Raw genomic sequence first — 13,161 nt, 5'->3', positions numbered from 1 at the left:
GAGGTATGCTGAAGCACATTTGGACAAGCCAGCTTAATTTTGGAATAAGGTGCTGTGGACTGATGAAACTAAAACTGAGTTATTTGGACATAAAACCTGGAGGTGGTTCCATCATGCTGTGTGGCTTTGTGGCCAGTGCAGGTACTGGGAATCTTGTTAAAGTTGAAGGTCACATGGATTCCAGTCAGTATCAGCAGATTCCTGAGAACAGTGTTCATGAATCAGTGACAAAGTTGAAGTTGCGCCGGGGCTGGATCGTTCAACAAGACAACGACCCTAAACACTGCTCAGAATGCAGAGGACCAAGTACAAGGTTCTGGAATGGTCATCTCATTGCACACGCCTGAATATTATTGAAAATCTGTGGTGTGATTTTAAGTGGGCTGTTCATGCTCGGAAACCAACAAACCTGAGATGTTTTGTAAAGAAGAATGGTCCAAAATACCTTCAACCAGAATCAAGACTCTCCCTGGAAGCTATAGGAAGCATTTAGAGGCTGTTATTTCTGCAAAAGGAGGATCTACTAAATATTGATTTTTTTTTTCTGTTGGGGTGCCCAAATTTATGCACCTGTCTAATTTCGTTTAAAGAATTATTGCACACTTTCTGTAAATCCTATAAACTTTATTTCACTCCTCAAATATCAATGTGTTTGTCTGCTATATGATATATTTAACTGAAATTGCTGAACAACCAATGATTTATAAAGGAAAATAATGGAAATCATCAGAAGTGCCCAAACTTTTTACATGCAGCTGTAGCTGCCAAACCTAACTTATGTTCACAACGTGTCTTTTATTTGCTTAACTACTTTCTTGTCACTTTTGCAATTGAAATACGGCAACAGTGAAGCAGCTGAAATGTTGGAGCTAGCTTGTTGGCTTTCAAAACCTAGCTTTCTGGCACACAGTAGCACATATATGGTCTCTCTGAAACCCACAGCAAAAGCTGAATTTTTTTCAGTGTACTCAAGACAAATTCTAAACCCAAAAACAAATAATGGAAGGAAGAGCTTCACACATACATCAGTCAAAATGAAGGCTTCGATAGAAATGAACAGATTGCTGTCACCAAGGTCACCTACACAAAGATATGTAGTATAAAAACTTTGCTGCTTCTTCACAATGAAAGGAGACAGCTGAGGGGATTTGGGCATCTACTAAGGATGCCCCCTAAGGAGGTCTTCCAGGTACATCTAACTGGAAGAGGCCCCAGGGAAGACCCAAGACACGCTAGAAGGATTATATTTCCTAGCTGTCTTGGAAACACCTCGGGATCCCACAGAAAGAGATGGAGTACTTGGTAGATGATAGGAAAGTGCGGAATGAGCTGCTTGGTCTGCTAACCCAAAACCAAATAAGCAGCAGAAAATGAATGAATAAATGAATGATTTTTAAAAAATGGAAATTTGGACGACACTTCCACTTCTGAACCATGTTTGCCCACTTCTGGAAGTTTTCAGTCGTAGCAGAATTACATGAGGTCGAGGTCCAATTCCAGACTATTTCATAAGCACAATTTGCACAGAACACAAATGAGCAAAACAGCTTTAGCTGGGGCGGGGGGGGGGTTACAATGAAAAAGTCCTTTACATCCTGTTTGCAAGGTAAAAAAAAAAGAAAAAAAAAGAAAAAATCCCTCATGAGTGTTTGAGAGGCCCATCAGGTGCACACACAAGGTCAGTGGCCCCCGGCCCAGCATTTGTGGCCCCCGGCCCGTGCGTTTGTGGTCCTGCCTGTGTGTGCGTGCCTTCTCGCCTATGTGTGTGTCTCCCTGTCCGTGCGTTTATGGGCCCCCGGCCCGTGTGTTTGTGGCCCCCAGTCTGTGTTTTTGTGGTCCCTAGGCCCATGTGCTTGTGGCCCCCGGCCCGTGTGTGTGCCTCCTGGCCCGTGCGTGTGTGGCCCCCGGCCCGTGCGTTTGTGACCCGTTGCCCGTGCGTTTGTGACCCGTTGCCCGTGTTGTTTTATTCTCACTTACGGCAGTTTTCTTCATCACTGTTGTCCGAACAGTCGTCATCGTCGTCGCACCTCCATATGGTCGGTATACACCTTTTGTTGCTGCACTGAAACTGTCCGTCCTCACACTCGTCAGCTGAAGCTGGAAAACAGAGAAAACCGGCGTCCGGACGGACGAGCGGCCGCGGACAGCAAAGTGTCATTTTCAAACCAAACCCTCATTGATATTCAGCATCATTTACACTCAGGCTGTGGGACAGCCGCGGACTGCGTTTTCTTACAATTATTCGCCTACTTTCTCAGATAAATTAAACATTAACTCAGTCAACCTTCTCAGTGTGATCAGTCAAAGTGCATTTTATTTTCTCTGTGGGTCCGACACGCGTGTGCGCTCCTTCTCAGCCACCTGCACAGCCACACACCGCGTCTCCTTTATTTCTTATTCTCTTTCTCTTTTTCTCTCAGCGGACAAAACTGTTGTACCGACCTTGACACAAGCGAAGCTTCGACACTAACAGATGGAGCAGCAGCAGCGTCCGTATGTCCGTCCACATCTCTGGAGGAGGTGATGGAGCTCATCCACGTCCACCAAACAAAGCCCGAAAAGATGCTGTAGTACCGCTGTAGTACCGCTGCGACGCCGCGCTCAGGCTCCGCCTCCCTCCGCCTCATTGGCTACCCCGACCGTGATGGGCGGAGAATAGAATAGAATATGCAGACAGTCTGTTGTGGGTGCCAAGTGCCAAACTCAGTTAAATGAGGGTAGATGAGGGTAAATTTGGCCAAACCTCAGCCACATGGGGTGTACAGCTATGAGGGCTGATCCCAAGCCCGGATAAGTGAGTAGAGGGGAAGGCCCATCCGGCATAAAATTTACCACATAAAACATGCAAGTCACAAATCACATTTCCATACCAGGTCGGTTGAGGTCCAGCTTAACAACAATACTGTTCAACAGGGTACCACAGTGGAAATTGGGCAACTGCTGGGCGAAGAAGAGGACAAGGAGAACATGTCCACAGACAGCAGGACAGCAGGAAAGTAAGTGCCAAAGTGAGAATTGGGACTTGTTGATAGAACATCTGGTAAAAAGAGAGAGGTGACTGACATGATAAAGAGGAGAGTTAGTCATACAGCGCATCTAGAAAGTATTCACATTTTATGTTAGAGCATTATTCCAAATTGGAGTAAATTCATTTTCCCCTCAAAGGTCTACTCACAACACCCCATAATGACAACATGAAAAAAGTTTTTTTTTTTTTTTGTAAATTTGTTAGTTGGTGCATTTTTGACAGCAATTACAGCTTCAAGTCTTCTTGGATATGATGCCACAAGCTTGGTGCACCTATCTTGGGCAGTTTTGCCCATTCCACTCTGCAGCACTTCTCAAGCTCCATCAGGTTGGATGAGGGGCGTCGATGTACAGCCATTTTCAGATCTCTCCAGAGATGTTCAATCTAATTCAGGTCTGGGCTCTGACTGGGCCACCCAAGGACATTCACAGAGTTGTCCTGAAGCCACTCCTTTGAGTCATTTTTGATCAGGATATGTCCTTCAATGCGCATATTAAGCAAATATGTAGGACTGCTTTTTTGCATTTGCACAATGTCTCTAAAATTAGTAAGGTCTTGTCTCAGAGTGATGCTGAAAAGCTCATTCATGCATTTATTTCTTCTATGCTGGACTATTGTAATTCATTATTATCAGGTTGTCCTAAAAGTTCCCTGAAAAGCCTTCAGTTAATTCAAAATGCTGCAGATAGAGTACTGACAGGGACTAGAAGGAGACAGCATATTTCACCCCTATTGGCTTCTCTTCATTGGCTCCCTGTTAATTCCAGAATAGAATTTAAAATTCTTCTTCTTACTTATAAGGTTTTGAATAATCAGGTCCCATCTTATCTTAGGAACCTCATAGTACCATATCACCCCAATAGAGCACTTCGCGTACTTGTAGTTCCTAGGGTTTGTAAGAGTAGAATGGGAGGCAGAGCCTTCAGCTTTCATGCTCCTCTCCTGTGGAACCAGCTCCCAATTCAGATCAGGGAGACAGACACCCTCTCTACTTTTAAGATTAAGCTTAAAACTTTCCTTTTTGAAAAAAGCTTATAGTTAGGGCTGGATCAGGTGACCCTGAACCATCCCTTAGTTATGCTGCTATAGACTTAGACTGCTGGGGGGTTCCCATGATGCACCCAGTGTTTCTTTTTATTCACCTCTTTTTGCTCTGTATGCATCACTCTGCATTTAATCATTAGTGATTGATCTCTGCTCTCTTCCACAGCATGTCTTTTTCCTGATTCTCTCCCCTCAGCCCCAACTAGTCCCAGCAGAAGACTGCCCCTCCCTGAGCCTGGTTCTGCTGGAGGTTTCTTCCTGTTAAAAGGGAGTTTTCCTTCCCACTGTCGCCAAGTGCTTGCTCATAGGGGGTCGTTTTGACCATTGGGGTTTTTCTGTAATTATTGTATGGCTTTTGCCTTACAATATAAAGCGCCTTGGGGTGACTGTTTGTTGTGATTTGGCGCTATATAAATAAAATTGATTTGATTGGATATTTTGGTTGTGTGCTTGGGGTCATTATTGTCCTACTGAAAGATGAACCGTCACCACAGTCTGAGGTCAAGAGCTCTCTGCAGCAGGTTTTATCCAGGATGTCTCTGTTCATTGCTACATTCTTCTTTCCTTCAATCCTGACTGGTCTCCAGTTCCTGCTGCCGAAAAACATCCCCACAGCATGATGCTGCCATCACCATGCTTCACTGTAGGAATGGTGCCTGCTTTCCTCCAAACATGACACCTGGCATTCACGCCAAAGAGTTCAATCTTTGTCTCATTGGACCAGAGAATTTTGTTTCTCATGGTCTGAGAGTCCTTCAGGTTTCAGGTGCCTTTTGGCAATCTCCATGTGGGCTGCCATGTGCCCTTTACTAAGGAGGGACTTCTGTCTGGCCACTCTATCATACAGGCCTGATCGGTAGATTGGTGCAGAGATTGTTGTCCTCCTCTCTCCACACAATGAATGCTGGAGCTCTGACAGAGTGACCATCTGGTTCTTGGTCACCTCCCCAACTGAGGCCCTTCTCCCCTATCACTCAGTTTAGATGGGTGGCCAGCTCTAGGATGGGACGAATAATCGTAATAGTCAACTATGACTAGCTAACATCCGACTTGTCAACTATTTTTTATTAGTCAACTAATCAAAAGCCATTTATTAAGTTCATTAAAATATTAGACCTATTAAAATAATAGACCTGCTGGAGCTGCCACCACTCCCTTCACTCAGTGAGGAAAGTGTGTGAACCTTGACAGGCGAGTTATTCAGCTCAAATGGGTCATCTATGCAGGTATTGTCTTGACACGAAAGCTTTTTTTTTGTATTTGGCATTTTGTGCTTATATTTGTTCAAATAAATGTCACATTTGAGTTTCACCATGAAGATTGGAAATTGGTTTAATTCAGTCAATGTCAAATTTAGTCGTTGGCTACTCGACTAGTTGATGACAAATGGTACCTGACTAGTTGACTCATGAGTATTATTTGTCAATCCAACTCTACTAGGAAGAGTCCCGGTGGATCCAAACTTCTTCCATTTAGAAATGATGGAGGCCACTGTGCTCATTGGGACCTTCAAGCAGCAGAAATGTTTCTCTACCCTTCTCCAGATTTGTGCCTTGAGACAATCCTGTCTTGGAGGTCTACAGACAATTCCTTTGACTTCATGCTTGGTTTATGCTCTGACATGCACTGTCAACTGTGGGACCTTATATGTAGACAGGTGTGTGTCTTTCCAAATCATGTCAATCAACTGAATTTACCTCAGGTGGACTCCAAATAAGCTGTAGAAACATCTCAGGGATGATCACTGGAAACAGGATGCACCTGAGCTCAATTTTGAGCTTCATGACAAAGGCTGTGGATACTTAGGTACGTGTAATTTCTTAGGCATTTTTTTTTTATAAATTTGCAAAAATCTCAAGACTTTTTTGCATTGCCATTATGGGGTATTGTGTGTAGAATTTTGAGGAAAAAAAATGAATTTAATACATTTTGGAATAGGACTGTAACATAAAATGTCTTGATTTTCTGTCTACATTCAGTAGTAATTTTTATCTGTTAATTATTAAACATGTTTTGTGGTATGAACTTGGGAATATTTAACTATGGGAAATTATGATTTAAGGGAAAATAAAATGCATGATTTTGAGATAGATTTAGATCCTGAGAGCCATTTCTGGAGCAATACAAGTAACATGTAAATGTTATATGGATGGTGAATTTATTTCAAACTTTAATTTAAGAGATGTATCTTTCATTCATTTCAATATTAGAAGCCTATATGCTAATTTCTATAAAGCTGCAGATTACTTGAGGTCACTCAATTGTCAATTTAAAATTATTGCTTTTTCTGAAAATTGGCTCTGTGAGGACAAAGGAATAGACTTTGAAATTGAAGGATATAATTTGTTTCACATAAACCGTCCAGGAAAGAGAGAGGGAGGCGTGGTGTTATATGTGGATAGTAAAGTGAAATGTAAACTGGTTGAATCAATGTCTATTGCTGTAGAAGGTATTATTATGAAATGCGGAAGGGCTGGAATGTGATTGCTGCATGTATCTACAGAGCGCATGACTCACGTGAATGCTTTCAGGGACAGTTTTGAAAGTATATTAGAAGCAGAGAACAACCACAAGATTTTTTTGATTGGTGCAGATTTTAATATTGATTTTTATAATGCATTTAAATGTGAAGCTATTTCAGATTTTTTAGATATATGATCGGCTCGGTCCCTTTTTCCTTTGATTTTACAACATCCAAGCAGGATTCCCACTTCTTGTGCCACATTAATTGATAATATTATCACAAATGACATTGAGCATATTGCTCAGAGTGCTTTACTGATAAATAATATCAGTGATCATTTACCTGTCTTTACGGTTCTTGATTTGCAGCTTAAAAATATGAGCGTTCAAATCAGTTCACATACTTCAAAGTCAGAAGCGAGAAAACAATTTACAAATTTAAAAGAGAACTTTTAGAGCAAGGCTGGTCTGGAGTCTACGTGGACGACATGAATGAAGTTTACAAATTTTTCATAAATACTTATGTTGTTACTTTATAATACCTGGTGTCCACTAAAACCATATGAGAAAATCTCTAATAGTGGAAAACCTTGGTTTACGATAGGAATTATGAGATCATGCCAAAAGAAAAATAAACTGTACAGAAATTATATTAAAACAAAATGGACACCCAACAGTGAGATAAAATACAAAACATACAAAAACAAAGTAACAACTATTATGAACTGCTGAGAAGGATTATTACAATCGAAAACTGAGGGAAAATCACAGGAATATGAAAGCAACATGGAATGTATTAAATAGTGCAGTGAGACTTAACTCCAAACCAAGACCTGATTATTTTATTGAAAATGATGTTGAATATACCACCAACAAAATACTATTGCAAATTAATTTAATGTGTTTTTTCAAATATTGGAGCTAATATTGCAGAATCCATGAATACAATTAATCAAAAGAAATCATTCATAATGGGAAGTAGAATAATGCAGTCTGTCTTTGTTGGGGAGGTCAGTGAAGATGAAGTCTTATCTATAGTTAGGAAAAAGAAATTATCCACAGATAGTAACAGATTAGATATGACAATTGTTAAAAGAACTGTTGACTGCATTGCTAAGCCACTGACCTATATTTTTAATCTTTCCATACAAACCAATGTTTTCCAGAGCAAATGAAAGTGGCTAAAGTGATCCCCATGTTTAAAAGTGGGGATGAACACAAATTTAACAACTATAGACCAGTGTCGCTGCTTTCACAGTTCTCTACAGTTCTTGAGAAATGGTTCACACAAAAACTAATTATTTTGAGAAACATAAATTAATTAGTGAAAGACAATATGGATTCAGATCTCAATGATCAACAAGCTTAGCACTCATTGAATTGGTAGAAACAATTACAACTGCAGTTGAAAGAAGAGTACACTGTGGGAGTGTTTATTGATCTAAGTACTGTATTGTGTATACAAGAGGTCAAGTGGAAGGGAAGTAAAGCCAAGAACATCTGAGGTGGGTTCAAATTGTTGTTTGATAATGTGGGTGGGAGGAGAAATGGTGTTGGAGTCATTCTAAAGGAATTGTATACTAAGAGTATTTTGGCAGATAAGCAAATGTCTGACAGGGTGACAAGTGTGAAGTGTGAAATTGAAGGGGTGATGATGAATATCATCAGTGCATATGCCCCACAGGTAGGTTTTGTGATGAAGGAAAAAGAATATTTGAGTTAAATGAGGTGGTGGAGTGCGGACCTAAGGATGAAAAAGTGGTGATTGGATTGGACTTCAATGGGCATGTTGTGAAGGAAACCCAGGTGATGATGATGTAATTTGGTTGATACAGTAAAAGGAGAGGAATTTGGAAGGGCAGATGGTGGCAGATTTTGCAAAAAGGAGGGAAATAGCTGCCTTGAATGCTTATTTTAAGAACAAGGAGAAGCACACTGTTGTGTGTAAGAGCAGAGAATGGTACACACAGGTGGGCTACACTCTGAAGGAAATGCAGCTGAAATGAATTGAATGAATTGTAGACTATAAGGTGGTGGATGGTTAGAATGTAACAAGACAGCACTGGATGCTGGTTGGTAGGATAACTTTAGAGGTGAAGAAAAGGAAGAGAATGAGAGATGAACAAAAGATCTGATGGTGGATGCTGAAGGAGCAAAACTGTCATGTGAAATGCACAGCAACCCTGAAAATGCCGGGTTGCTGTGCATTTGGATCCACAAATAGACACAACAAGGGCTTCAAGATGTACAAATTCCATTCAGATCCAAACAGAAGAAAAATTTGGGAAAATAAAGTCAGCCGTGTGGGATGGAATCGACTTCATCGTCAAAGCTTTTATTGTTCAGTCCTCTGTACAGTAAAACTCAACTAAACCATCATTGTATAAACCGGATATTCACAGTCACTGGACAAAAAAGTCTCAATGTTTTTAAGTTGTTTTCCATGTAATAAACACCGTATATAACGGATTTTGTATAACAGATTTTTCGCTTACACTGAATAAAAGGTCCTGTTGCAATGTATTTCCATTAAAAAATCCTGATGTGGGACCAGAGTCATTTCCGTGATTAAAGCCCGACCGTTTATTTTTTCACACTGTGATCAGGCTCGGACCCTCAGCCTGACGTGCACCTGTTAAATCAGACATCACAAAAGGCTGTGTTTTGACATTTTTCTGCTTTCACTCTTTTGTCTCATATTAACAGTTTTTGCAGTGAGCATGCTGATTACATTTCAGAATTACATAAGATTGGCAGAAAAATCCGCAAATTTACAGCACGAGGTCAGTAAAAAAGGAAATTGTACACCTTACCTTTGAATTGGAGGTGATGATTGCAGAAAGAAAGGTTTTTGAGGGTCAAATTAGTCCATAATAAAGCATAATCCAGCTACGGAGAACTTTAAAACTGTCACGCACGTCCTTTCATGACACGGAGTTACAGCTGCAGAAGCATAAATCAGGCTTTAAACTCATTAAATAAATCAGAAATTGTAAATGTATGTAAATTTGGTATCTGAACTACAGAGTAAATTTTGCAGACTAAAATGTACTCTGCCAGGATAACATTTGGTCCCAGTCCAAATAGAGTTAAATACACTCTATTATAGAGTGAAATCAGCTCTACCATTTTGTCAAATCACATTTTTCAACTCCACCAAGAGTCATTCACAGCATGATAGAGTTGATTTTACCCTGTGATAGAACTGATTTAGCACTGTGAGAGAGTATATTTAACTCTATTTGGACTGAGACCAAATGTTAGGGCCCCTTCACACATAATGCAAATTTGGTTGATTTGCGCATAGTGTGCATGAAGCAGGAATTGTGTGCAAAACATATAAAAATCGCAGCTGCCTCGTACATCTGTTGCTACAACTATCTGCGCACACCAGCGGCCAAAAGAGAGTGTGCGCTGTGCGAGCCCATTGAACCCTCTCACGGCAGGTGTCGGCCAACTTCCAGGTGGCACGCAAGAACATCTAACACTGCTCGCATGGCACTTAGAAAATGTGTGGCCATTCACACTATTAACATGACAACAGTCAGCAGACAATCAATGTGGTGCTGGCAGTGAAATTTGTTTAAGTGCCCCACGAGTGTGGCTTTGGTGTGTGAGCTGAACTGACAGGAGGTGTGGCCTCCGACAGAAGCAGCTGTGGTGATCTGGACATCCCAGCTGGACAACACATACTGTGTTTGGACAGACATGTACTAACAACTGCCCACTTTGACGCACGTGTGTCTGCTTGCTGTCATCACGTGGACATAAATAAAAACATATCGCTGTGGTGATGGGCTGCAGCATGCGCTCGCTGCAGCCCACTGACAGGCTGCCTCCAAGTTGAAACGGACCGTCAGATCATAACACGCAGCGGGTGAACTGACTGTTAATTCAGCTACATTACCCCAATTTTGGCCTCCCTTCACTGGCTTCCTGTCCATGCGTAGCAGCTGTACTTTGCTTCCATCTGTGTTGTGTTTTTGACTACTCCCTCTCGCTCCCCTCAGGACATAAACTTACAATCTCCGACATGGGAGGCAGATGCTTTGTCCAGTGGGCTAAAACCCAGGCTCTGGTCTGAGTGGCCAGAGTATCCTTTAGCTGTTGGGGGAGTGGGATCCATTGACTGCCATATGCGCAGCGACTCCTGCTGGACTCCGTCATGCATGCAAGGTCAGATTTTTAAGGTTTTGTTAATAATATACAAAATCCTTCATGGACTAATGCCTCCCTATCTGGCCTACCTAATGAAATCTTATGGACCAGCCCATGTTCTGCTTTCTCAGGAGGCAGAATTACTGTGTGTTCCAAAGGTTAAAAAGAAGTCAGCAGGCCACAGAGCTTTCTCTTACCGTGCATCTTTTTTGTTGAACAATTTGCCTGCTGGGGTAAAACAGTCTGATTGTCTGCAGTCATTCAAGTCCACATTAAAGACCTGTTTTCCCTTTCATATGACAGAGTTGTACTGAACCATTTTTTCCACCCTCTCCTTTAGAATTTTGCTATTCTGTCTGCTATTCTGTTAGTTTACTGTTGTGAATGACTGTTTTGTGTAGTGTTAGTTCTGCTCTTTCTCTGTTTGAGGTATTGCTGGGCTTCTCTGTGGTGGATGACGCTGATCCTATTTACTGGACTCCTGTTTGTGGATGTAGCAGAACTACACCTGCAATGTTTTCATCCTGGAAGATGACATGGACAATAATGATCTACAGTATAATCAGATTTTTGTTTGGTTCCTACTTTGCATGTTTGATAATTATTTGTTGTACTTTGTTTACTTGCTTTCTGTTATTGTTAGAATGGCCTAAGCAGTGGGTCACCCCTCTGAGTCTGGTCTGCTTGAGGTTTCTTCCTCAAGAAAGGTCAGAGGGAGTTTTCACCTTCTCACTTCTCACTGTTGCCTATATGTTTGCTCAGGGGGGGTTGGTAAAGTTAGACCTTACCCTTGTGAAATGCCTTGGGGTGACCTATGTTGTGATTTGGTGCTATTTAAACAAACTTAACTGAAAGAAAGAAAGAAAGAAAGATGTGATGGCAACAACAAATACTGTGCACCCTGCTTGTTTCAGCATCTGCAGACATCTTGTGCACAATACTGTATCCTGTTCAACCCCATTATTCACATGCCCCCTCGGCAATAATATGGTGACTCATTTATATGCAAATTACACCAATGCACAGGTGAAGTTGGAACTGTGCACTTTATGAGTGCGAGAAGCAACAGAAAATTTCCCTCCATCCTGCATGCGGTGTGCTCCTGCCAAACACAGTGAGATAACCCTCCTCTGCAGATCAAAGTGCACCGGCAGCAGCGTTTATAGGGACCGCTGACTTTCTGCTCATCCACATGATGGCATCTTTCAAATCTAGGCCAAATCCATTGGTGACAACATAATCAGTCATTTTAATGGAGATAAGCTGAAGGAAAAGTTAATCCCCTATATCCTCACACACAGTCTCACATTCAGAACAAACTACTGTATTTCAGAGCATGAATGAGGCAGCGGGGGGAATACACAGCGGGGGGAATACACAGCGGCTGTCAGACAGGTGTTCAAATCTGTGACAGGAATTTGTCTCTGAAAATGAGTGATTCCCAGCATCTGGGATAATTTCGCTCCATAAAAGTTGACCAGGAACAAATTCAAAATTCCGAAAAAATTCTGAAAAATATCAATACAAACAAAATACAAACAAACAAAACAAAATACTAACAAACGATTCCTGAAACAAAAGTTTCAGGAATCACAGTGGATTAATTTTAGACATGTATGCATGACCATGCCATCAGCTGATTATATAACTTACACATTTAAAAAAAAAAAGAGGTATGCACTTTAAGTGGTAACATGGGGGTCTTATCCCCCCGCCCATCTGATCTGCCGAGATAAAAAATAAACATGAATATTGATGTTGCACAAGAAATGTTTTGGGTTCATTGCAAATTGGATTTTCTTCCATCAGACGATGCTAAATTGAGTTTACAGTCAATTTGCTGTGAGGAGTGAGTTACCAGAGAGACGCCCAACAACTCGCAATAGACAATCAGTGGAGGAGAGCAAATTGGTTCAAGAAAGTTCAGTGAAAATTAGATGCAGAAGCACAATTAAGAAAACCCACATTTCAGGTTTTAAGTAGTAATGTTTTTCTACACTGGCACATTTTTTTTTTCTGATACATGTCAAGATAATAACAGACGGATATGACTGCAAGCATGACTGCATCAAGAATCGGTGTAATCGAATAAAGTTTAAAAGGGGTCACATTGTTGTTCATTTTACCAAGTAAATAATGATCACTAGGTGTCAGAAATACAAAATTTGTAATGAAAAATATTCCATGGCAATGGGGTGATGCATGCCTATGAGGCTTAGATTAAAAAAAGTGATTTTGCACAATACGTGGGCTGTCAATAAAGTAACTGTCCTTTTTATTTTTTTCAAAAACTATATGGATTTCATTCATATGTTTTTACGTCAGACATGCTTGAACCCTCGTGCGCATGCGTGAGTTTTTCCACGCCTGTCAGTGACGTCATTCGCCTGTGAGCACTCCTTGTGGGAGGAGTCGTCCAGCCCCTCGTCGGAATTCCTTTGTCTGAGAAGTTGCTGAGAGACTGGCAC

The 13,161-nt window shown here is 41.2% G+C and overlaps 1 protein-coding gene across 3 annotated transcripts in view; it reads right to left on the bottom strand.

Moving 5' to 3' along the window:
• The window catches only part of LOC117521521 (low-density lipoprotein receptor-related protein 8-like), a 445,771-nt gene extending 443,204 nt beyond the window's left edge, over window positions 1-2,567 (bottom strand). For all 3 annotated transcript variants that reach the window (XM_034182837.1, XM_034182839.1, XM_034182838.1), the window contains exons 1-2: window positions 2,443-2,567; window positions 1,978-2,097 (exon numbers count right to left, since the gene is read on the bottom strand). In XM_034182837.1, coding sequence (XP_034038728.1) covers window positions 1,978-2,097; window positions 2,443-2,509 — 187 coding nt within the window. In that variant the 5' untranslated portion in view covers window positions 2,510-2,567. The remainder of the gene's footprint in view (window positions 1-1,977; window positions 2,098-2,442) is intronic.
• Between the last annotated feature and the right edge of the window lie 10,594 nt (window positions 2,568-13,161).

Source organism: Thalassophryne amazonica, chromosome 12, assembly GCF_902500255.1.
Source record: "Thalassophryne amazonica chromosome 12, fThaAma1.1, whole genome shotgun sequence".
Classification (NCBI taxonomy): domain Eukaryota; kingdom Metazoa; phylum Chordata; class Actinopteri; order Batrachoidiformes; family Batrachoididae; genus Thalassophryne; species Thalassophryne amazonica.
This window is presented reverse-complemented; position numbering and strand designations above follow the sequence as displayed.